Raw genomic sequence first — 23,672 nt, 5'->3', positions numbered from 1 at the left:
ATTCCCACCAAATTTTTGAAACACTTTCCACAACGGCTTACACGCAACAACAACGGCCGCTTTAACAACGTCCTCTTTTTGTTTTTACAACGGTTTTTACCCGTTGTTATAGCCTGTATCTGTAGTAGTGTAGAATGACTAGACGGTTTATTTGTGAGAATATGTCCCCATAGAAATATAACTGTAACATATTTAGTTGAGTGTACGCTTCTAAATAACCTTAATCTGATTAAATTCGCTCCTAGATCGAGAGATTGAAGAGAGTAGACCTGCTATGAACAGTAGACTACCTAGTGAGGGCGAAAGTTAAGTACCTCTTTTATCTGATCACGTACATATCTTTATTTTCTTGCCTTTATTGCTCTTGCTTTAATTCTCTTGCCTTTAATCTCCAGTAGTTTAGAAAACAAAACTCAAAACCCCTCAGTTGTGACTTAGATAGACAGACTTACAGATAGATACCTTGCCTCTCTGTGAAGATTGACCCTACTTGCTACTATTTTCTATTAGTGTATTTATGTATTTATTTTTGGTACATAATGACCGTATCAGTTACCGCGATGGTAGCATCTTCATGCGCTGGGATGGTCTTGGTAAGGCACCTTGGTGTATGGAGGTGTTACAAAGATAGTGACAGTTCGTGTTTTTCTATCCCTTGGCGCTGCTCGTCAATGGGAAATGAAACAGATGACTGTGCATAATGCCTTCTTGCATGGGGAATTAGAGGAGGAGGTATATATGCGTCTTCCGCGAGGGGGTATTCAGTTAATGCTACAGATAAAGTCTGTAAGTTGAAGAAGTCGTTGTACGGGCTTCATCAAGCCCTTCGTTGTTAGTTGCTAAATTATCCGCTACTCTTGTTGCATATGGGTTTGTCCAGTGTCGTTCTGACTACTCTTTATTCTGTTATGTTAAGGGTAGTGTCGAGGTCTATATTTTGGTGTATGTGTATGATCTCGTACTTGATGGAAATGACAGCACTGCCCTTGCACGTGTTAAGTCATATGTGAATAGTCTGAATACTTGTTTTCATATGAAAGATCTTGGGTTGTTAAAATATTTATTGGGTATTGAGGTTGCGAGAAACTCCACTGACATATTCATTTGTCAACGAAAATATGCACTAGATATTTTGTCTCAGACAGGTATTATTGGCGGAAAACCAGAGAGTGTACCGATTGAGCAGAATCATCGTGTAGCCTTGTCAGATGATGTCGTATTAGATGATCCTGGAAAGTATCGTCGCTTAGTTGGTCGTCTTATTTATCTTACCATCACGCGACCGAACTTATCCTATACTGTTCATATTTGTCTCTGTTTCATCAAAATCCACGACAGGCTCACTACATGCGGCTTTACGCGTGGTTCGTTTTTTGAACAAGCCTCCTGGTCAGGGTCTATTGTTTCGTGCTGACACTGATTTAGAGTTGTCTGTTTACTATGATGCCAACTATGCCAGTTGACCCTGTCTCGTCGTTTATTGACGGCTTACTTTGCTTTCTTGGGAGGTTGTCTCATTTCTTGAAAGACAAAGAAACAGTCTACTATGTCACGCTCGTCTACTGAAGCTGAATATCGTGTTATGGCCACTGCGACATGTGAGGCTAAGTGGTTACGTAGCTTACTACAGTTTTTCGTGTCTCTGTTGCTCGGCATGCTGTGCTTCATTGTGATAGTCAGTCGGGTTTGTCTCTTGCTCGCAATCCCGTATTTCATGAACGTACGAAGCATATCGAAATATATTTCATGAACATACGATTAATATCTCATTACTTGGTTGATAAATTTTATATTAATCATAATTTAAAATTTTGTCATACAAAAAAATACTCCCTTTGTTTTTTATATATGTCATTCTCACAGTTCGGACACTCATCTCTTCAATATGTCTTAAAATATAATATTAAAAATCATGATATGTAATTATGTACACTCATATTTTAGAGTTTTTCATAAGGGATTTAATGATATAACTTTTGAACAAATATATTTTTGTAAATATCAAAGTCGTTACCTCAAAATAATAAAAATTGTCATACCTAAAAAAAACTTAAGCGTATTATAAATCATAAATGTATAAATTAAACAGATCAAAACTATTATATTTCACATAAAATAAATTTTAAATAATAAATTTAGATCGTTCAGGTGGGGCCGAACAGTCCGATACCCACACTAGTTTCTCCGTATTACAACCAAGCCCAGAAAGCAAATAAACTACTCCGTATATCGTACCATTACAATTTGTAAATCACTACCGTAAAGACGGTATAATAACGAACACTCCATCTAGATATCAAGCTGGTCAATCTTCTCCCCTTCACTTTCCAAAGCAACATAATCTCCATTTAAACAATCGTTCGAGGATGAAATGTCGATGCTCTCACCGTGATACGTCTCACATACAAAGTACAACATAGTCGGGACGACCCAACAGTATATAATTATCAAAGGGTTCAATACCATACTAGTAATTCCATATACAATTTTCGTCGCAAGTCCAATGTTACTATCAATCGCAACTAAATTTTGCGCTAACGCGAAAAATGGCGTAGAACAAAAAAATAACACTAACGATATAGCAATAGCAATAGTAGTTCCATAGTTACGTTTCATCAACTGCCTACTATCTTCCTTGGCTTTCGACCCGCTAATATCTTCAATTTCGGTAACAACATTAGCCAAATGCATACGTGAAATTATATAAATTTCTCCGCAAACCACTAATATAAAGGCGATAATTTTTGAAATCCGTGTCTTAAAAAATTGCACATCGCTCGGTGTGTAGGAGAAACCGAATATAATTGCAAAAACGAGTACGAGTATACAATATGTAGTAGCAAAATTGCACATGTATAACGCTTTCATGTACTTTACCATTATGGTACCGAGGCTTTTCCGAAATTGAAAAGCAACACTTCGCACCTTTTGAAAGGTAATATCTTTGTCAGCGTATATACAACCGGTTGAATATACCACCGCGACAATGGAAAAAAAGTAAAGTACATGTATCGCGATTACACAAATCGTTTTTAAGCAACAGAATATAAACGATTTAGAAAAGAGAAAATTATTAAGATTGTTGCTTGAGGTCGATAAGTTATTGACAACTTCTACGGCCATTAATTCGACAATTACAAAAAATGCTAGTACGAAAAAGTTGAAGGGTACGATGAAGGTAACAGCTATCTTACTGTAGAGCTTATGGTGTGACAAGATGATTTTGAATGATTCTATCAAGATATCAATGAAACCTAGGACTTGAACTTGCTCTTGTTCCTTGTCCATTAGCTTTATAATTTGTATTTAGTTTTAGTTGAGGAAATAAAATTTATGGATAGAAAATTAAAATTTGGAGTGAAAGCTCTTAGATAATATAATGAAATTAGTTGTCTTAAAAGTCATGCCATTGACTAGTATATATAGTTGTAGTTTTGACACATATAAAAAACAAAGACTTATACAAAGTGGACATGACAATCAAACAGATCGAGTCGTGTGAGATTCGTGTTTTTGTTACATGTAAATGAGTCACGAACCATTCAATCTTAAACCGACCAAATTAAACTTTGCGTCGGGTTCATATTATCTCAGCCCAAGCCCGTTAATTTCGTGTGAACCTGTCAGATTCGTGTTTTTTTTTCCAGATCGTACCATTATTTATCAGTTCTAATACTAGTCACATAGGCCGTAGCAAAATGAGACCGTGTTTCGGGTGATAATGTGATATTCAAGTTTTGTACTAATGAAAGTTGTTAAAACACGGCGTTTGAGAAATTATATTCACTTAAAAGAACATTTGGAGTAAAGAAATTTAAATGAACTATAGGGATTTCTCATTTGTATTTCTCATTTGTATATGTAAAACAGATTAATTAAATACAAACAACGATTTATTTAATTGAAAAGTTAGTTATTTGAAAGAACTGTTTTATAAACTTTTTTGTATAAGACCGTCTTTAATGAAAAAAAATTATGTATGCCCTTCAAAAAAAAAAAAATTATGTATGAATAGCCTAAAATGGAAGCCGCAATGAAAAGAGGGATTATGACTTCATTATTTTTTTTTGGTGTTGACTGGGAGTATTTGTACCGACAGTTGGATCAATTTTCCTCGGGCACTAAAGACAACTTAATGGGTAGATCTTTTCTAAGTTTGACTAGTTTTATACCCGTGCAAATTGCACGGGTTTGTTACTTAGGTTGCTGTAGCAAAATGTGTTAAAAAGTGGTTGCTCTTTAACTGAAATATCTGTCAAGATTATCTAAAATATAGCAATAATAAAGTTGTATATATCGAGAGTATTTAAAATATGGCTATAATAATAAAAATACAACAATAACTCCTCGAAAATTTCAAACCATAACAAAAGCAGACAAATATGAAAAAAAACAATAAGCTTTTACGATGTACAATCACAAGTATATTTTAGACAATAAGCTATGTTACGGTGTACAATCATAAGTAGAGCGTTGTAAATAGTCATTTAAGATTTTGTTATAATTAAGTAATATTACTACGTAACATTTAAGATGATTTTTATATTAATTAGTTATTTTTGTTTAAAGTTAATTATCTTTAGAAATAGAGTTTTAACACAAAAAGTAATAAAATCTCTCTAATTTTTGTTGAATTAATTTTTTACTATATTTAAGTTTTTAGATTTCATTATAAATTTCATTTACAATTACCGTTAATAATGTATTACGTCAATTGCGCGAGTAGTTGTTGTCGTACGGCATATCCACTTGCCAGCTAAATTTGAATTTCTACTTGCCTTTTTACTCGAGTGACTTCATACAAATCCGCCTGACATGTGAAGCAAAATTATTAGGATAAGAAGTAAAACAAAGTTATTAAAATTGCACGGGGTCTGAATAGTTCCAAACCCGTGTAAATTATTAAACCTGTTTTTCATTTAGTCAAATTTGTGCATATTTGTAGAATTATGCACAGACAAATTGAAATTTTGACTCGTACACTTTTAAGTGAAATTTTTTACTTTTTTTTTTTTTTTTTTTTCATATAGTACGAATTGTAAATCAATGAAACAAAGTAAAATAAAAATTGTAACCCGTGTGCGTTTAAAATGATTTAGTGGAAATGTGAAGTTGTTAAATATTGAAACCCGTGATTAATAATAAAATTGAAAGATAATGTTATATACTTCAATTTTTTATTAAAATGTAAGACGCACTATTAATAATGTTATGTGTCAAATTTAACAGGTTTATTTTCTTGTAATAAAACATGTCAAATAACACGCACCTGCATAGATGTGACAATTTTTTTTGCTAATTTTAATGCATTTCTTTTTTATTTTATGTAAAATATATGACCCGTTTTAAATTTAAGACAGATAAATGAAAATTTGGGTTAGTATTGATGTTATAGAGTGTATTATACAAAGTCTAAAAAGCCAATACACATTATAAAGTCAATCCGAATTCCGAGCTAGCCCAAAATGAGTCCAACCCATTTGCATTCTTCAAGTTTTTGTCATTAACTTTGTTACACAACTGATTTACCCTAATCAAACATTTATATAGCTTTTGATTTATTTCCTCCGCCACCAGATTACCTCCTTTCATGCAAATCCAAATTCTAATGCTCCAATCTTGCTCCGTTCAACTCCCATCTCCCTCAGACGGCCATATATTTCCTTCGTTACTCTTCCAACCACTTTCTCCCACTTCACATAATTTATTTTGAGCCATCTCACTCTATCAAATTGGGCTATAATACATTATGATTTTGAAAAGCATTTATTTCTGCTGTTTTGGCTTCAAGTATGTAGATCTACTAACTACATGTACTTTTAATTTCATTTAAAAAAAAAGTTTCAAAACTAAATAAATTAATGTTTCAATTGTCGATTTTTTAATTTGAAATAACCAATTTTATGTCAATTTTAGCTTCAAGTTAGTAGATTAATTGTATTGAGTTTATATTTTTTGTTTGCTAAAGTAATGTTCAATGTTTATTAATCAGTAATTATTTTGTAAAACAATTGTACTCCACGATTGTTCTTTTAAGCTTCTAAGAATTTTGCTTTTTTTTTTTCAAAATAATTTTATTCATTTTTCCGTATTTAGGTAGATCTTCAACTTTATTATTAAATTTTCTTAATTGTGTGTACTTTTGATTTGAACCCCATTACCATTTTAGTCATAGGAAATTTTCTAGTATTTTTTTTCGTTTTTCAATAATTAAGTTATTAATCATGTCCTTTTTTGCTGTTTATGTAGTTTAATAAATTAGTGCCTATTTGTAGTAAATTGTTTTCCAGATTTTATTATATAAGTCATACAATATGTATTTAGGAATTGAATAATTGTACATTGAAGAATGAAAAATTAAGAGAAAGCAACTATTGCTGTGTAATTAATCTGCATATAGAACGTGGGATGTAAAATACGGAAAGAAAAAGTTGGCTTTTGACTTGTTGACTTTCAACCACAGAGCGCCACATAGGCTCTGTGATTGTTCCTTTAATAAATAGGATGATGACTTCCTTTTAAAATTGTCAAATTAAAAAAAGTACCCCATTATCAAAAATAATTTCCCTAATTTTACAAAATATATCAAGTATAAAAAATAAATGAATTAACCAAAAAACATTTGTTGGATTGACCAACAAATTAAACTTAGACCTTTGTCAAAAAAAAAAAAAACAAATTAAACTTAGATTGTAAAAGCCCATTACTCGTACCCTTGCCTCTTGATATCAGCCCCACACCCCCTAACAAACTCTAACCCTATATTTTGTGAACATGTTGAGTGCACTGCCGCGTCACCAAATTATTCTATTTCTCTCCCAATCTTTATTTGCCTTAAGAAAAATTATTGGATCCATCTCATCCCTGGTTTTGCTTACCTAATTACTGTAATGTTTAATTTCATTTAATTTTTGTTTATTTTGCATGTAATTACTAATTGTTTATGAGTTTAATGGTTGACTTCAGATTTTAAATTTTATTTGTTTTTTTTTTCTTTTTTGAAATTTAGGCATCAAAATCAAAGTATTAAGCTTTTTTTTTTTTACTGTTCTTCCTGTCAAGTTTTTAAAATTCTTGGCCATTTTTTTCGAAATGGAAATAATTCAATCGCTTTTTTTCCTTAACATTTACTTCAAAAAGTTTTTTTTGAGGGCATATCAGTTTTTGGTATATAATTTTTTTGATTTGTTATCCAAAGTTCTAAAGTATATATTTGTTGAATTAAATTTAATTATTTTTTTGGAAAAAAAAACGATTTTAATCTCATGAAATTAGATAAATTGGTAGTTTTAATGGGATAAATTGATGATCTTCTTAATTGCTTTTAGGAATTGAGTAGTTTGAGTTTTACATTTCATAACCCAGTTATTATAACCCGTTCAACATTGTACTATCAAATCAACCATTTGTTTTTGCAATTAATTTCTTGAAAGAACGTGGGTGCTTGATTTCTGGAAAAAAAAAAATTGCCTTTGAATTGTTGACTTTCAACCACAGAGCGACACATCAGCTCTGTGGTTGTTCTTTTAATAAATAAGATTTTTTCATTTGCAAGAGTTAAGAATTGAACCCTGACTATTTACTTAAATAATTGTTAGCCCTTACCACTCACACCAATCAACTGTATTTGGACTTGGGTATTTGGCAAAATGTGAAAGGCCTATTTGACTTTTCAAATAAGTTACATGCAATAACTTCATAGTGTTCTTTTTTTTTTATACTCTTCGTTAATAGGAATGTATAATCTGAAATGAAAAATTCTTTTTCTACGTACCAGACCAATTCAGCTAATCAATAGTCCGTGAACACCAAAATTGAATCTTCTTTGGAGAAAATACTACATTTTCAATTTCCTTGTTCATGAAAGTATTAAGATCTAATTTGATTCCCATGGATTAACTATATCCTCCGCTTTGTTTAATTGAGTTAATGTACATCGAGTGTAGGGTTGAGCAAAAAATCCGATTACTCGAACCGATCCGATATTCGATCCGGCATCCGATCCGAAAAACTGGATATCCGATCCGAAATCCTATTTCGGATCGGATATCCGATCCGAAATATTCGGGTATCGGATCGAATGCGGATATCAGTACCGGAAAATTCGGATACCCGTATCCGAACCGAAGTCCTATTATTTTTACAGATTTTTATAATAAGGTCATATTTTGGGGTTGGACTTGTTAATATGTTAGTTAAACTTTGGGCCTAAACTAGTCGTACCATACAAACTGTTGAAATCAAAGATCCAATCTCAATCTCAAACCAGTAGGCATAGCAGTAGCCAACTTGAGTTTCTTAGTTCAAATTTATTGTAATTGTTAAAGGTTTTTTCAATTTCAAGTGTGTTCCTGTTGAATCATGTTAGTTGTTTTACCTACTGCGTTTGTTATTGAAAAATTTTAACCCAAAAATTTAAATCAATACTTAGAAATGAGGATTGCGCAAATTCGATTGGTGGAATTTTAAGTGAATTTTTATTTCGGATCAGATCGGATAATTCGGATATCCGATCCGCTTTTTTTGGATATTAATTTTCGGATATCCGATTCATTCGGATCGGATAATGGATAGTAAAAATTTTGATTTTCGGATACGGATATCCGAACCGTGCTCTGCCCTAATCGAGTGGAGTCGGATGGCAAGTAGGTGAGGTCATTTATATTATATTTTAACCGGATATTAGAGGAGAAGGTAGAAAAAAAAGGTAAAAAAGAGAAGGTAGATAGCAATTCTCATTCAGTGGTCTTCGTACTTCTTTGCAAATACTTTCAAGCATGACTTGATCAGAATATAAGCATTAGTGTAAGTGTAACTAAACAAGCTAAGTGGATGAGGCAAACACCTCGAGGTAACTACAAGGACAAACGTAGGTTCAAATTCTACCTAGGATCAAAACATAAATCTTACCTATAATTTAAATCTTAATTATTTTTCTGTATTATAATTTCTGGAAAATTTGCCCGGTCATGACATGATCAGGCTGTGTTTAGCTTTATCTTTGGAGGTACGGTCATGATCGAGTCTCACGACTTGTCCTAAAGAGCTCTACAATTTGAAGAATATTTTAATCATAAACATCATTATATATGCTAATGAGAGGGGAGACCAGGACATGAATATCCAGCAAATACGAGGAATTTCAGGAAAGAATACAAATTTAGGTAGGAGTCAGGTGATCTGGTGCCAACTGCTAAAGGCAGAAACATAATGATTGCATTTAAGATAATCAATCCTCCGTTTATATTTCATTAAATTTCGGAAAATTTAATGAAAGCAATCTGGCATTTTCATAATCTTACAAAAACAATACTCCACTCTCCAATAATCTTTCAAACTAATAATGATGGACAATGGTAGGGAATCACGGAGTACTTCAAGGTTTAAATTAGAAAAAGAAACATAAATGTTTTATTTAGAACACCAACCACATCATCATCATGTAATCTATGATATATATTCCCGCCGTACCACACCAAAGGTAATACACTAATATGGAGTACTTAGTATAAACGGACGTACCACACCAAAGATAACATTCCTTATTTGGCCCACAACATTACCAAATTATCCTTACATACATTTCACATTTACACAAAATGTCATTACATATCCCACCTACCAACCCACAATTAAATCCACAATTACATACCCCACCTATTTTCTTCCTCTTTACCCTTACTTTTTCCACTTTTTCTTAAATACTCCATTTTACCCTACGTTACCTTTGGTGTGGTACGGAGGGAGTACAAAAGAAAATTAAATAATTGAATAGAAATCAACCCCAAAATATACGTGATAGCCTGCAAACCCCGTTATACACTTATATGTCAGTTATCCAAGACCGAAGTCTAAAATTAAAGATAGTTTTAGATCATAAATAATCTCCACGAGATTGCTTCTGAAGAGATTTGTATTTGAGACTTTTTGAAAGTTATTCCATCTAAATTTTAACTATTAAACTTCGTCCTTGCGACAAAAAAAAAATCAACGGTTATTATGGTTGGGAGACTCAAAGCTAGCTACTAAAAATCGTCAACAAATTCTCTATTTACTACTCGTAAATAAATAGGTGATTCTACGTTTTTTTCCGCCTAAAATATTAACTTCTAATTGGGCTTAATTTTTGCATTCTACTATGGGCTTATAAACTATAACTTTCTTATTTAACCCCAATATCCGTTATAACTTTTTTAGAGTAATACGACACATCTCTAGATACATTTCTACATCAGGTTAGTTTGTGCCAAATCTAGATCATATCAATGATCTTACCCAAAAATAACGTAAAATTTGATAGCCAAAAAATAAGTATAAAATAAATTCCTCAATCACTATCAAAATATTTGTATATCCTCAATCATTTCTATAATCCACTATCTACTAAAAGCATACAAGAAAATATCATTTTTCCCGCCTAAAAAATATTTCCTAAAAAATATCATTACTTTTTCGGTAAAAGAAAAACTTACATTAAAAACACTCCATTCATGATTTATTACGATTTTAATTTGAGTAAATCTAATTTTAATTTTTCAAATCAAATTATAATGATAAAAAAACATGAAAAATTAATAAATTGTCAATTTAAAATCTATAAATAATATACTAAAAAGGTAAAATACTATCTATAGTTCTATACCGTGCATGGATTGCACGGGTCTATACTAGTTACTAGACAAGTATATAACATGCATCACTGTCAAAAAAAAAAAAAGTATATAACATGCATGATTTGCATGCTAACAACTATGCCCATCCCCAAACGATCTGAAAAATTAAATACGATATATTATAAATTTAAATAAACAAAGTATATATCAAAATCATTACAAGTTCTTATTTAAAACCGTCGTACAGTATTCATACAATTTAAATAAGGCAAAAATGAAAGGAAGACTAAAACTTAAGACGGTCTTAAGCAAGTCTTACCCGATGAAGTCATTTGAAAATCGCACTTCAAGGTAAAAGGTCTTGTTCTTTTCGAAAGAGTTGAACTGAACATAATGGAACTGAGTTGAGTTGAACTAAATTGAATATAACTAAGCTGAATTGAATGAGGCTAAACTAAATATTAATTTATGAAGAAATGAACTGAGTTGAATCGAACTAAGCTGAAATTAACTCCGAAAGAAGGAGTTATAAGTGTGTGTAACTTTGGGTGGAAACTTGTAAAAAATGAAATTAGCAACCAGTTAATAGATCCTACAACCAGTTGTACTCAGTTGTATGCTCTAGAACCCGAGCTATATAATAAAGTTTTCGAGTTTTGTATTAAAGAAGTCGAGCTATACCCTAAAATTTCTGAGCTACTCACTTAAACATAAAAAAAATTAACTTTAAGAAAGCTCAAAAAAATTACACATAAGCTCAATAAGATATAACTTGGTTGTATGATGCTACTAGATTTTGTGCCCGTGCGTTGCACGGGTTTCAAATTTGTCCTTCTCTAATTGTTTAGATCTTTTAATATCATTTTGAATGATACGTAAAAGTTGTATTTCAATTACTCAAATAAGGTACTCCGTACAAATCTTCCTATCTTATTAATTTGAACACATTTCAATAAAGTTTCTTTCTTTTCAAAAATTTATCTTATTAATTTTATATAAGATTAAGAAGTACGTTTATGTAAGGACTCTAAGAATATGAATTAATAATTACAAATTATTTTAAAGATTTATCCTTTAAGTTTTCACTTTTCAAATTTATAGATAAATTTTCTAATGGAATATAATTTAGTAATTTGTAAATTAAGTTAGTTACGTAAAACACTATATAGTTATAATAAATGAAACTTTCATTGAATGCTTTGCTTATCACCCAAATAATTAGCTCAACGATTGTCATCACCTCATTATACAATGTAAACTCCTCAAAACTGCAAGTAGTTTACCTATGTTGTTTACCATATCAAATTAATAAATGTACAAACCCCTCAAAACTCGTAGCTGTTTACCAATTTCTTTGGACTTTTTGGTTAATTAAGGAGCATTAGAACGGTAGAACTGTAGAAATGTCAAATTAACGGGAAGAGTTTCATCTAATAATGTAGTTCTATTTTTTAGATAAATGGAAAAATACAATAAAATATTACACTAATTGTGTTCAAGGAAAAATCTTAAAAAAATGATAATAAAATGATAATTTCTTTTATGAGAGAGGTCTTTTATCGAGATTAATGGAATTCCTTGTCACCGGAGGCCAACATACGCCTTTTTGAGTCCAATTGTTGATGGTCGTGTTCTCCACACGAAGAGTAAGACTAAGGGAATGCGTGAATATAAACTGCGGGATCTTGAATTCCAAAGGAACTTTACAGCAGCAACAGAAGAAGAAGATGATATTTTTAACGTTGTAAAAATAAGTAAAGTTAGTTTACCATTAAAAAATTCGTGTTATTTGGCATCTTAGGCGTCCTAGAGTTAGATTCACCTCCCAAGTCCCACCTCTATACCTTGATAAAATATAACATAGAATTTATGCAAAATAATAATCAAACATAAGTTTACGGATCATATCCAAAACCTAAAGCCGAATGATAAATATCTAACAATAACTTTTCGTTTACCGTCTACCCTAAGTCTTAAACGTAGTTCTCCTTTTTATAATTGGGTTATTTCATGAGGATAATCCAAACTATACCTCCCCTTCTCATATTAATCCAAAAATCTAAAATCACCAACCCAGTCTGACAAATGTTCTTCAAATTACTCAAGCAGGTGGAGGTTTAATTTTATTAGGATCGTGGGAATCCCTAACTTCAACTTCCAAAACGCATCGTTTCTCTATATTTCCCTAATTTCCGCATCGTTTCTTTCCCTCTTCATCTTTGATTCTTTCTCTTCTAATGACAAAATGGATCCTACACTACAACTCCAAGTTCTCGCAATTTCATCCCTTTTTCTTTATAAAAAATTGACACTTATTAATTGCAAATACATTTTTATACTTCATTGCCGAAACACAAAATCTCATTGAAGACGGTGATATCCGTCTCTAGCTTGTGACGGATACCGTTTCCTCTCAAAAAATACCCGTGAAAGGTGAGTGGGGAAGCACATGGGGTGCCCCACCTTGTCCCTTCTCCCTTTTTGGGAGAGGTCTTCAGCTTGTGACGGAATTAGCCCGTCACAAACAAGACGCTTTGTTGCCGAAATACCCCTCCTCTCAGTTAAAAGTTAAAACCCTCTTCAAATACATATCATTTTTACTTGAACTAAAAAAATCCAGAATCAAGGATTAGTTATTCAAACTCCTTAGTCCCTTGCTCTTTACTATTGTGTCAACCGGAGTCTCCGATGGTGAAAATGGGATCCAAATATTCTACCGCACATATGGGCGTGGACCCATCAAAGTTGTAATGTTGATTGGTAATTTGTTTTTAATTAATAATATCATTAGTCTTGGATAAGACGGTTTTACATTTAAGTAGTACATGGTTTAGCGCGATAATTTATGTTTTTTCTGGTTCGGAACATGAATTAATCAGGATTAGGCACGCGATGTGAAGCATGGAGGTTTCAAATCAACGCAAATTCTCCCTTGTGACAGAGGGTATCCGTCACAAACTTGTGACGGGTACCATATTGTCTCACAAAAAACCCATAAGGGTGAGAGACAAAGCACATGGGGTGGGTGCCCACCTTGTCCCCTCTACCCATTTCTACTCACAAAATACCCGTCGCAATATCCGACCCGTCGCAAGGAAGACCCACTGTCAAATCAAAGCGTTGACAGGAACTGATGTAGCTAATGATGAAAAGAAAGCAAAGATGGATGATGAAGATGTTAGTAATAATAATGGCATTGAGGTTTGTGTTTTGGATAATCGGGGTGCGTGTCGGAGCACCATTCCTACTGAAAAAGCCGAGTTTGAGCAAGTCGTCTTCTTTAGTTTACAATGCATTAAAGCATGCACATTTGGTGTCGCGTTTTTCACAAATTCATAGGATCGTCTTATTCAAGTATTTGTCTAAACCATATTATCAATAGTATTTTGTTTGTTTTAAATAGAAAACTTTCATATTGTGCATGAGTGCATGACCTTCATTGTTCATTGAAGTAATGTTCTTTTCGTCTTACTGAAAATAAGATTAGAAAAATAAAGTATAATACTCACAATAGAACGGTTTATCTTAGGCTTATTTCGAGGAAACAAATTATAAAAATGTAACAAAACATATCGTACACGTATAAAAAAAGGTAATAAGATGTTAGTAAAAGTCTTCTATTAAACTCATATAATACAAAGCCATACGTTTTTATTGAACACAAAGTAAAATAAAAATTGTGGATCTGGAGCATCCTAAATAAGTTAGCTGTATAGGAGAAGACAATGATAGTGATGAACCTTAATGCTGGTGATGACATTGAAAAAAGCTCACATATTGGCACTGAATCCCTCTAAATCGATCGAGTGAGAGATGAGGGGAATTATGATATTTATAATGACATAGTGATAAGACTTGTGATAGAGTTTTGGGTAAGTGTTTGACTCATTCATCGCAGATTCGAAGAGGCAAAACAGCAGCCAGAAGAAATAAGTCTATAAGCTATAAGCGCACCTGCGCATCAAGTATTGTAGATAGAGTGCTCAATCCTTTCAATAGACAATATTCAATACGTTTGCTCTTCATGGACTCCCGCAATTCCGGTAGCTTTACTGCCAAAGAATACAATTGTTTCTGCAACACAAAAAGGAGTATTTATAACTGACCACAAAACATTCAAACAGGCAAGCGGCTATGTTAGTCCATTTTACAGGTTCACTTGCATTGTTGTATTCTTCTAATAATCTGATGTCAAATGTTCAAACCAAATATCATAATATATATGCTAAAAAAATCCAACAGAAGTAAGAGAATTATTAATTAAAATCATGTTGAAACCCATAAAAGGCATAATAAATTGAATAACTGGTTATCAATTACCCCCATAATAGACGATTAGACCGTAAAATCTCTCATGACGGTGATTTACGTAATTATAAAGGATTTCACGGGATGAGTCATAGGTACTTGCCGTCGCTGCTTGATCAATATCCTCCTCTTAAATTGAATAACTCTCTTTATCCCCCTCCTCCGCCGCAACTCCCTATTGTAAGTTCTTTCTTATTCATTCTTTGCTTTTTCGTTAGTTAGATAGATTAGTAGTGAGAACTGAGAAGTTCATCAGTTGATATGATCAGGTGTCCAATGGAAAAGGTCTTTCGGAAGTCGCCCACACCGCACACCTTGTAGCCTTTGCTGAAGTGTAATCCATTGTCAGATGACAGGCCTTCTTTAGCATAGTGGGTATTCCCTGGATTTACTCAGCGGCAAGGGCATATTTGTTTGTAAACAGGCTTCGACTATATTTTATTTGAGAATACCCATCTTTTGATGGTATATATAGCCATATAAGTTTAGGTTTTTTTTCCTGAAGACATAACTTATAAAACTCTATTAGATAGAATTTACACAAATATTAGATACAGTTTGCACAAATATTAAGGATAACTAAAGATAGAATTTACACAAATAGGATAACTAAAGATAGAATTTACACAAATATTAGATAGAGTTTGCACAAATATTAAGGATAACCAAACATAAAAATTAATTAGGTAGTTTTATAAAGTTGGAGTCTCTAGAATTGCCTGAAAAAAGCCTCTTTTATATATTGATATATATTGATTGATTGATTGATTGATTGATTATACCACTGGAGGTATAATGTTATTTGTGATTAGCAACTGTGTGCGGAAAGATTGAGGGTATTTATTTGGCGGGAAAAGGTGCAAAAACCCAGGACACATAGGTCATAGGTGTACAAAAAGTACCAAAAAGTGTACACTAGGATAGAGAGACTCTGTTGTTGCTAAACTCCCACCATATAAACCCTTGATTTTCCCCATTTTCTAATTTCTCTCTAATCTCTTCATCAAATTAGGGTTTTAGGGTTTGTTTAATCTTCCGCAAATTAAGCCGTCATTTTCACAATGAGCAGCAATATAAACGACGCTATCAACTTGTCCGATTTAGGCGCCGGTAATTTTACTCTTTTTAACCCTAAATCCCCCTTTTTTTATTTGATTTCGATTATTTTGGTGAATTTCTGGGTTTCGTTTGTTGATTTTGGTTTTGTTTGTTCCCAGCTCTTACTTCTGAGACACTTCTTAACGTCATTAAGGTATTTTTTTCACCGATGCTTGGTTATTAAGTTAACATTGTAAAATATATTTGAATTTTTGTGTAATGTGTTGAAGGCAAAGCAGAATGCTGCTTTTCTGGAGAATTTATCGCCTAATGTTTCGAAGCGTGTCGAGGTTTTGAAGCAGATTCAGGTATTTCTGTATCTTAAATCATTTTAATTTGCTGTATGAATAATGTTTACATTATGTGAAGAGTATTTATTTATGCATCATGCCCTTTTTGTTTGATTTTTACATTTTATGTTTGAAATCTTCGAAAATTTTGACTGCTCTTAGCTCGTGTAGACAGGACCTATGTTACTCCGACTCAGATTCAAGTATCTGACACGACACTTTAAGTGTCCGATACTGTTATTTTCGGAGATGTTTTTGGTCTAAATTGAAGTGTCGAAGTGTCGTGTCATATTGGACACAATGTGTCCGACACAGGACACACTGACACGGCCAAAGTGAACTGTCGGAGTAACATAGGACAAAACCTCTTTCAGAGGCATCGGCGCATTTTGGTAATGTTGATGTCGACATTGTATTTTTAAGCATGCATCACTTGGCTTAGCTGGTAAATTCGTTAGCGACGGTAGTTCAAAACTCGGGTTGGATCAAGAGTTTTTTTGTCTAGAGTGTAAGTATTCATTTGCCCTTTTTCATGGCTTTAATATTACTAAGCCGGGCGTGTATATACTAGCTAGGTGTAAATATCATGGTTAGCTATGACCAAATTCTATGCAAACCATTGGTGAATGGCCGTAATCTGAGAAGATGCTTCTCTTGTGTTCCACTTTAGGGAAATCTGGCTGCTTCATGGGGAATATTAACAATACTTTGGTACAAGAAGAGACAAGAAATAGGGGAGGAGTTAGAGAGTGATAATTGTGAGTTGGTTTGGGGATGGTAAGAGAGAAGCAATTAAGATAGCGAGTTTAATCCTAACATGCTAGATGTGACTATGAGGAAAGTATTAAATCTCGATTTGAGACTTGATCTTGAGATCGGCCATCAGGGACTTCTCTCGTTTGTCTTGCTACAAATATCAGCTCAATATGTTAGTGGTAAACTTCAAAATGTTCATAACTCGTTGCAGTTTGTTGTCTCGTGTGATATTTAAAACCCTGATTCTGAGGGAGAGACATGGTAGACATGTGGCCATGTGGGTAGGAGGGGGAGGGTAGTTTGATAGAATAACCATATTTCTTTTTCAGGGGAATTTTTTTTTGGGTATGGTATAATAACTATTACACCATGTATTGATTGGGTCCGCCCCTATCCAAAACCCGTTGACATCAAAACTACCAATGTAATAACCGTTCTAAAACATTTTAATTTGGAAGGTAGGACTTGTCACTCTAATGATTATATGCAATGATTATACTAATGCAGTATACTACGCACGAGGTTCAAAATGTGCTTGGGATTAAGCATCTGATTTTTTCCCTGCAGTTCAATGTTTAGCATGTTTGAGGACACTATGTGTTTGGTTGGTACTTGGTAGTTAAAATTACTTAATGAAGGATATATAGAATACATGAATCTGAATCTACTGTTTGACTGTTGTACGTTGATTGTTGATACAAAGATTGTCAAAATGCAGGTAGTTTGGGCATGTTTTTTATCACCGCCATTTTGCTGATATTTTATTTTCTTTTAATTTTCATATGATCACTGCAATGTGGCTATCACTTGTTCTGCACCCTTGTTCTTTGAAATTCCTTTTCTGCTTAAGTTTTCTTTTTATCTTATGGATGCTTCTTTTTATGTACAGAGCGAGCATGATGAACTAGAGGCCAAGTTCTTTGAGGAGAGAAGAGCACTTGAAAATAAATACCAGAAACTGTATCAACCACTGTACACTAAGGTTTGGCTTCTTCCTTCTAGGTCGTCATGATGGATTGATTCTGATTTACTCAATACCTTCATTAGATCTTCCTGTAAATTAGTATAGTTCTTGAGATATTCACAGTGATTGTCTTCTTGAAGCTTGTGTTGATGTATCTATGAATATGGTTTCTGCGAGGTGTGCCATTTTGTTGTTTTTTCATATTCAGCCTGGCAATTAAGTCTTACATCTAAGTATCTGATGCTGCCAAGTGCTAACTGCTATGGCTATTTTCTTGCTTATTACTACTGCCTTCTCTGTCTCTCCTTGGGCCCTCTCCCTCTCTTTTTCCAGTACTCATTCCAGGGTGCTTACACCCACCTTTGATGATTCTAATGTCAGATGAACATAGCAGCCTGCTTATGTTCACCTTTCACGAGTCAGTGAAAGATGTTTTGTGCTTTAAACTCCATTTTGTAATGATTTCTTTCTTCATATAAGTTGAAGTTTTGAACACACTCTGATTTCTTTGCTACATTTATTGATTTCCTTCCACTGATTTAAACTTATTACTTATATACTTGTGCAGAGATATGACATTGTAAATGGGGTCGTTGAAGTTGATGGAGTTTCTAACGAACCAGCTGAACAAGGGGAAGATAAACTTGCTCAAGGTTATAAACTAAAATATGGAATAACTGTAGTTAACTGTAGTTACAAATTTGTCAGCTAGTAATCTTTTTTCTGTGCATCTCAGAGAAGGGAGTACCGGATTTCTGGCTCACTGCAATGAAGTCTAATGAAGTACTGGCTGAATCGGTTAGTTAAAGATAACTTGAATGCTTGATGCTATTTGGGACACTAATGCATGGCTTGGGGTTGGATCAGCTGATCCTGTAACCAACCGAACTGCAAACCATGCTACATTTGGAGTCATATTAGAAAATATACACCTGGCTTTCTATTCACTTTTCAATTTTCTTTCTCTGTTTATGGTCTCAGATTCAGGAACAGGATGAAGAGGCTCTCAAGTATCTCAAAGATATCAAATGGTATAGAGTTACTGTGCCGAAGGATGATAATAAAAAGGGTGAAGCTACTGAGGGTTTCAAGCTTGAATTCTTCTTTGATCCCAATCCGTATTTTAAGAATTCAGTTTTGACAAAGACATATTTTATGATTGATGAAGATGAACCTCTTCTGGAGAAAGCTATTGGGTATAATGTCTTTTCTGTGCTGCTCCCTCCGTCCATTCCATTTTCATACATTTGTTCAATATATATGAGGAGTATTTTAATCAAATGTGTGGAAACGAGATGAATAGACGGAGTTTGTTTTTGAGTTCCTATTTCACAATTGCTTTTAGGTGATAGCTGTGTTTTGCTGTCTTTTATTAACTACTTAATCTGGTACCTTGAATTGTTATGATTTTTTCAAATCCTCGTTACACAGTTTGAAAAGCGTTAAGAAATCAGAAAATCAGAGGGAGTAATGATCATGAATTGACAACTAGTTATCTTACAGGACGGAAATTGAATGGTTACCTGGGAAATGTCTAACTGAAAAGATTCTCAAGAAGAAGCCAAAAAGGGGGTCCAAGAATACAAAGCCAATCACAAAAACAGAAACTGTTGACAGCTTTTTCAATTTTTTCAGTCCCCCTGAAGTCCCTGACGAGGATGAAGAAATTGAGGAAGAAGCTGTGAGTTTTGCATTGTTGCTTTTTAAATAGTGTAAATTTGATAGAACGCCTTTCTAGTTGTACTCATGTTATCTAATTAGTTGCTTTTCAATTAGGCGGAAGAGCTACAATCTCTTATGGAGCAAGACTATGACATTGGGTAAGTAGCTGTTTCTTAAATCTTTTAGTTAGTAATTGGTTCATTTGGTTGTCTACTCGATTTTGGTTGAGTTTTGTGGTGGATTCTAAGCTACCACATCTACCTTCCTATATTCCATCCTTCTAGAGGATTTAGACTTTCTTCATTAAGAGGACTGTTTTATCTATTTTAAAGGACCATTTCCACTTTTATTCTTTATGTAGGTCTGCCATTAGGGAAAAAATTATTCCCCATGCTGTGTCTTGGTTTACTGGGGAAGCTGCTCTAGATGATGAGCTTGGAGATCTAGATGACCTGGATGATGAGGAAGACGATGATGATGACGAGGATGAGGACGAAGAGGAGGACGATGATGATGATGACGACGACGATGAGGAAGACGAGGATGATGACAAAACCAACTCTCACAAAAAGGCAAGATTACCGAATTTTAACCTGTTTCTGCTGTTTAGATACTGGGATTCTGGGAGATACATGTGTATTACTCCTCGAATTATATGTTAATTGCTCTCACACTCTCGAATGACAATATGACATAAGGATTTTTGCTAAATGTAAAATTACTCGACTTATGTTGCAGGGAAATGCAAAGGCTCAAAAAGCAGATGCTCAGCAGGTTGGTGAAAAGCCACCAGAGTGCAAGCAACAGTAATCATATTGTTTCAAGGAAATGAGGTGTGGATGATGATTTGTGATATTCTATTGACAAGTCTAATATTTTTGGTTGTATTTTTCTCGTAAATTCCGAACCTGCTATAGTCCTTTATTTGTGATTCGATTCCCATACACCGTGGTGAGATGGTTATCAATTGAATTTACAGTGTGGGTACTAGTGATGGTTAACTTGCAATAGCATGAAAGTGTTCTGTGGGCGTTGCCGATTGTCATGATGTTCATTAAAATACGGCTGCTTCTAAGACATTTGTCAGCCCTGCTGATTAAACCTTGTTAGAGTATGTACAATGCCTAAGATTTTCTCAATCTCTGGGTGGAGATAGATTAGTTTCCCCAGCCGACTCTCTCGTTGCATAGCAATAACCTGGTTGTACTAACTACGTGTCGCCATTAGACAACTAGACCGCTAGTCCGCTACCTGATGATTATAAACCAACGAGATTACGAGTTCTCAATTTTATTGCTCCGAGTTGATAATAAAGTATCAAGGTATTCACTGCCTGTCTTGTGTTTACATGAATTTGATAAGTACGTCTAATCTGCATTGTAATCGCAATTGTCATCATATCATTTTCTGTTGGTGTCACGGTGAACTTATAAACTCTTCTACCGTACAACTGTTTTGTCATTTCCTATTTTATTGGGATGTAGGTCTATTTTTCTTCCCAAACTCCAGTTCATTTTAAAGTATTTTTTTTTTTTCGGTTGTTTCCCTTGTTAAACTTTTAAATTCTACCTAGAATTTTTTCTTCATTTGTTAGTTATTTCATTTGTGATCTTTATCATGCATTTTTCCTTGGTTTTTATTCTTCACCATAGGTCTTATCTGCTCCCTTAATTTTGGACATCGTAGGCTGTGTATGCTACATAAATCGGTGGGAAACTGGTTCATTTCAGAGTATTGATGAATAGTTTTGTTGTCAGGAATGGTCAAGGGCGAAATTTTGGGTAGAAATTTTTTTTTCTTTTCTTTTTTTTGTTGTAGTCTAATTCTTTACTAAGGTGTTATGTTCAGAGATTTTCTAACCGTAAAAATCGACATTTCTACCTATTTGCTTGGAATTTGGAGTAGCAAGTACTAACCCTCGCTAGTCGCTACTATGTAGCCATGTAGGCAATGTAGCTCCTCCTAGCTCATTATCCCTTGCTACTAGCCTACTATACGAGTCCCCCCGGTTGGTATCTTGAAATGTTCTGTTTAGGTAAGGGTAAATTCAATCACCTATATAATAAGAAAATAAAAATTCTCAAAAGTTTTCTCTCCAAACTCCATTTATTTATATCGGGAAAGAAATTAGATTTTCTCCATTAAACTATATCTTTTCTTTAAAGTATAATTTCTTCATTAAATTCTAAATTATAATGTTTTAAACGAAATAAAATAAAAGTGTGATAAAATTATAAAATCACAATTTGCTAATTTTAGAAAATTACACTATATAAAACATAAACTAATATTATTAGCTTTGTGAAATAAAAAACTCATTAAGATGATTTAAGAAAAGTTATGAAATCATTAACTTTGTGATAAAAATAATTCATTGAAATGCAGATTTTATGACATACGCAAATTTTTTTACTAGTTTTCCAGTTTTATTTTTTTTCTTATATGAGGTGAAATATAAAAAAATTAATATATAAATTTCAAATGAATAAGCAATACACATTAAAAAAAACGGTATAAATACCGCGCATTTATTATGCGAGATCTATACCAGTAACAAGTATTAAACAAATTTCAACGATTATCCGATTTTCTTCCGATACTGGTTTATCACACACAGACAGCCTCAAATGTCATCCGTTGCTCCGAAAAATGTGTAAGGTTGCTTTGTCCGACCAAAGAAACCGCCCGTGTAATTTACAGACGTTTTTGTTTCGATACCCTAAAATCCCGAAAACCGTGTATTATACACTCCGTTTTGAGCCGTTTCGGAGGCTGTGCGAGATCTTGTTTCTATTTCTCCAAGTTTTTCTACCACATGTCCAAGGTCGCTTCAGAAGTTACCCTATTAAATTTCAGCACCAAATAACAAGTATTAAACATATTTCAGCGATTATCCGATTTTCGTCCGAGAGCGGTTTATCGCGCACCGACAGCCACAAATGTCATCCGTTGCTTCGCAAAATTTGCGAGGCTGCTTTGTTTGACCTAAGAAACCGTCCGTGTCATTTACGGACAATTTTTTCTGGGACCCTAAAATCCTGAAAACCGTGTATATACACTCCATTTTGAGTAGTTCGGGAGGCTGTACCCAACCGTGTTTCTATTTTCACCTAATTTTACTACCACGTATCCAGGGTCGTTTCAGGATTTGCCCTATTCAGTTTCAGCACCAAAATTTGTGAGGTTGCCTTTTCTAGCCCGAGAAACCGTGCTTGTCATTTATCGTAATTTTGGTTCCGGGACTCTAAAATCCCGAAACCGTGTATTATACACTCCAGTTTGAGTCGTTCGGGGGGCTGTACCGAGTCGTGTTTCTATTTTCTCCTGATTTTTCTACCACGTATCCAGGGTCGTTTCAGGAGTTACCCTATTCAGTTTTAGCACCAAATAACAAATATTAAACAAATTTCAACGATTATCCGATTTTCGTACCAAACTGGTTTGTTGCACAACGAAAGCCTCAAATTTCATCTGTTGCTCCGCAAAATTTGTGAGGTTGCTTTGTTTAACCTGAGAAACCGTACGTGTGGTTTACGGACATTTTTGTTCTGAGACATTGAAATCCCGAAAACCGTGTACTATACACTCCATTTTGAGCCCTTCGAGAGGCTATACCGGGGTCGTGTTTATATTTCCCTTGAATTTTCTACCACGTGTCCATGATTGCTTTAGGAGTTACCCTATTCAATTTACGCACCAAATAACAAGTATTAAACAAATTTCAACGATTATCCGATTTTCATCCGAGACTAGTTTATCGCACACCGACAGCCTCAAATGTCATCCGTTGCTTCGCAAAATTGTAAGGTTGCTTTGTCTGACCTGAGAAACTGTCCATGTGATTGACGGACTTTTTTTGTTTCGGCACCCTGAAATCCTGAAAACCGTGTATTATACACTCCATTTTTAGCCGTTCGGGGGCCTGTGCAGCTGTGCTGCATCGTGTTTCTATTTCTCCCAGTTTTTCTACCACGTATTCGT

General features: G+C 33.9%; 2 protein-coding genes and 1 long non-coding RNA gene across 4 annotated transcripts; 1 reads left to right on the top strand and 2 right to left on the bottom strand.

Annotated features, from left to right (window-relative positions):
* Window positions 1–2,289: 2,289 nt before the first annotated feature.
* On the bottom strand, window positions 2,290–2,691 carry LOC141600651 (uncharacterized). The gene has a single exon (XM_074420895.1). The coding sequence runs from the start codon at window positions 2,689–2,691 to the stop codon at window positions 2,290–2,292; it is 402 nt and encodes a 133-aa protein (XP_074276996.1).
* Window positions 2,692–14,203: 11,512 nt separating this feature from the next.
* On the bottom strand, window positions 14,204–15,377 carry LOC141602478 (uncharacterized). The gene is made up of 2 exons (XR_012524468.1): window positions 14,934–15,377; window positions 14,204–14,687 (listed from the first exon to the last, which is right to left on the bottom strand). It is a non-coding gene; the product is annotated as an uncharacterized LOC141602478 (long non-coding RNA).
* A 475-nt stretch (window positions 15,378–15,852) lies between these two features.
* Window positions 15,853–20,699, top strand: LOC141599258 (nucleosome assembly protein 1;2-like). Of its 2 annotated transcripts, none has more exons than XM_074419227.1 (11): window positions 15,853–16,031; window positions 16,139–16,173; window positions 16,250–16,327; window positions 17,955–18,047; window positions 18,598–18,682; window positions 18,766–18,827; window positions 19,011–19,225; window positions 19,533–19,710; window positions 19,806–19,849; window positions 20,053–20,263; window positions 20,430–20,699. In XM_074419227.1, the coding sequence occupies exons 1-11, from the start codon at window positions 15,983–15,985 to the stop codon at window positions 20,499–20,501; spliced, it is 1,122 nt and encodes a 373-aa protein (XP_074275328.1). In that variant the 5' UTR covers window positions 15,853–15,982; the 3' UTR covers window positions 20,502–20,699. The 2 variants fall into 2 exon arrangements, with proteins under 2 accessions (XP_074275328.1, XP_074275330.1); XM_074419229.1 differs by having other exon boundaries at window positions 15,859–16,031; window positions 16,259–16,327.
* Window positions 20,700–23,672: the final 2,973 nt, after the last annotated feature.

Source organism: Silene latifolia, chromosome 9 (genome assembly GCF_048544455.1).
Source record: "Silene latifolia isolate original U9 population chromosome 9, ASM4854445v1, whole genome shotgun sequence".
NCBI lineage: Eukaryota > Viridiplantae > Streptophyta > Magnoliopsida > Caryophyllales > Caryophyllaceae > Silene > Silene latifolia.
This window is presented reverse-complemented; position numbering and strand designations above follow the sequence as displayed.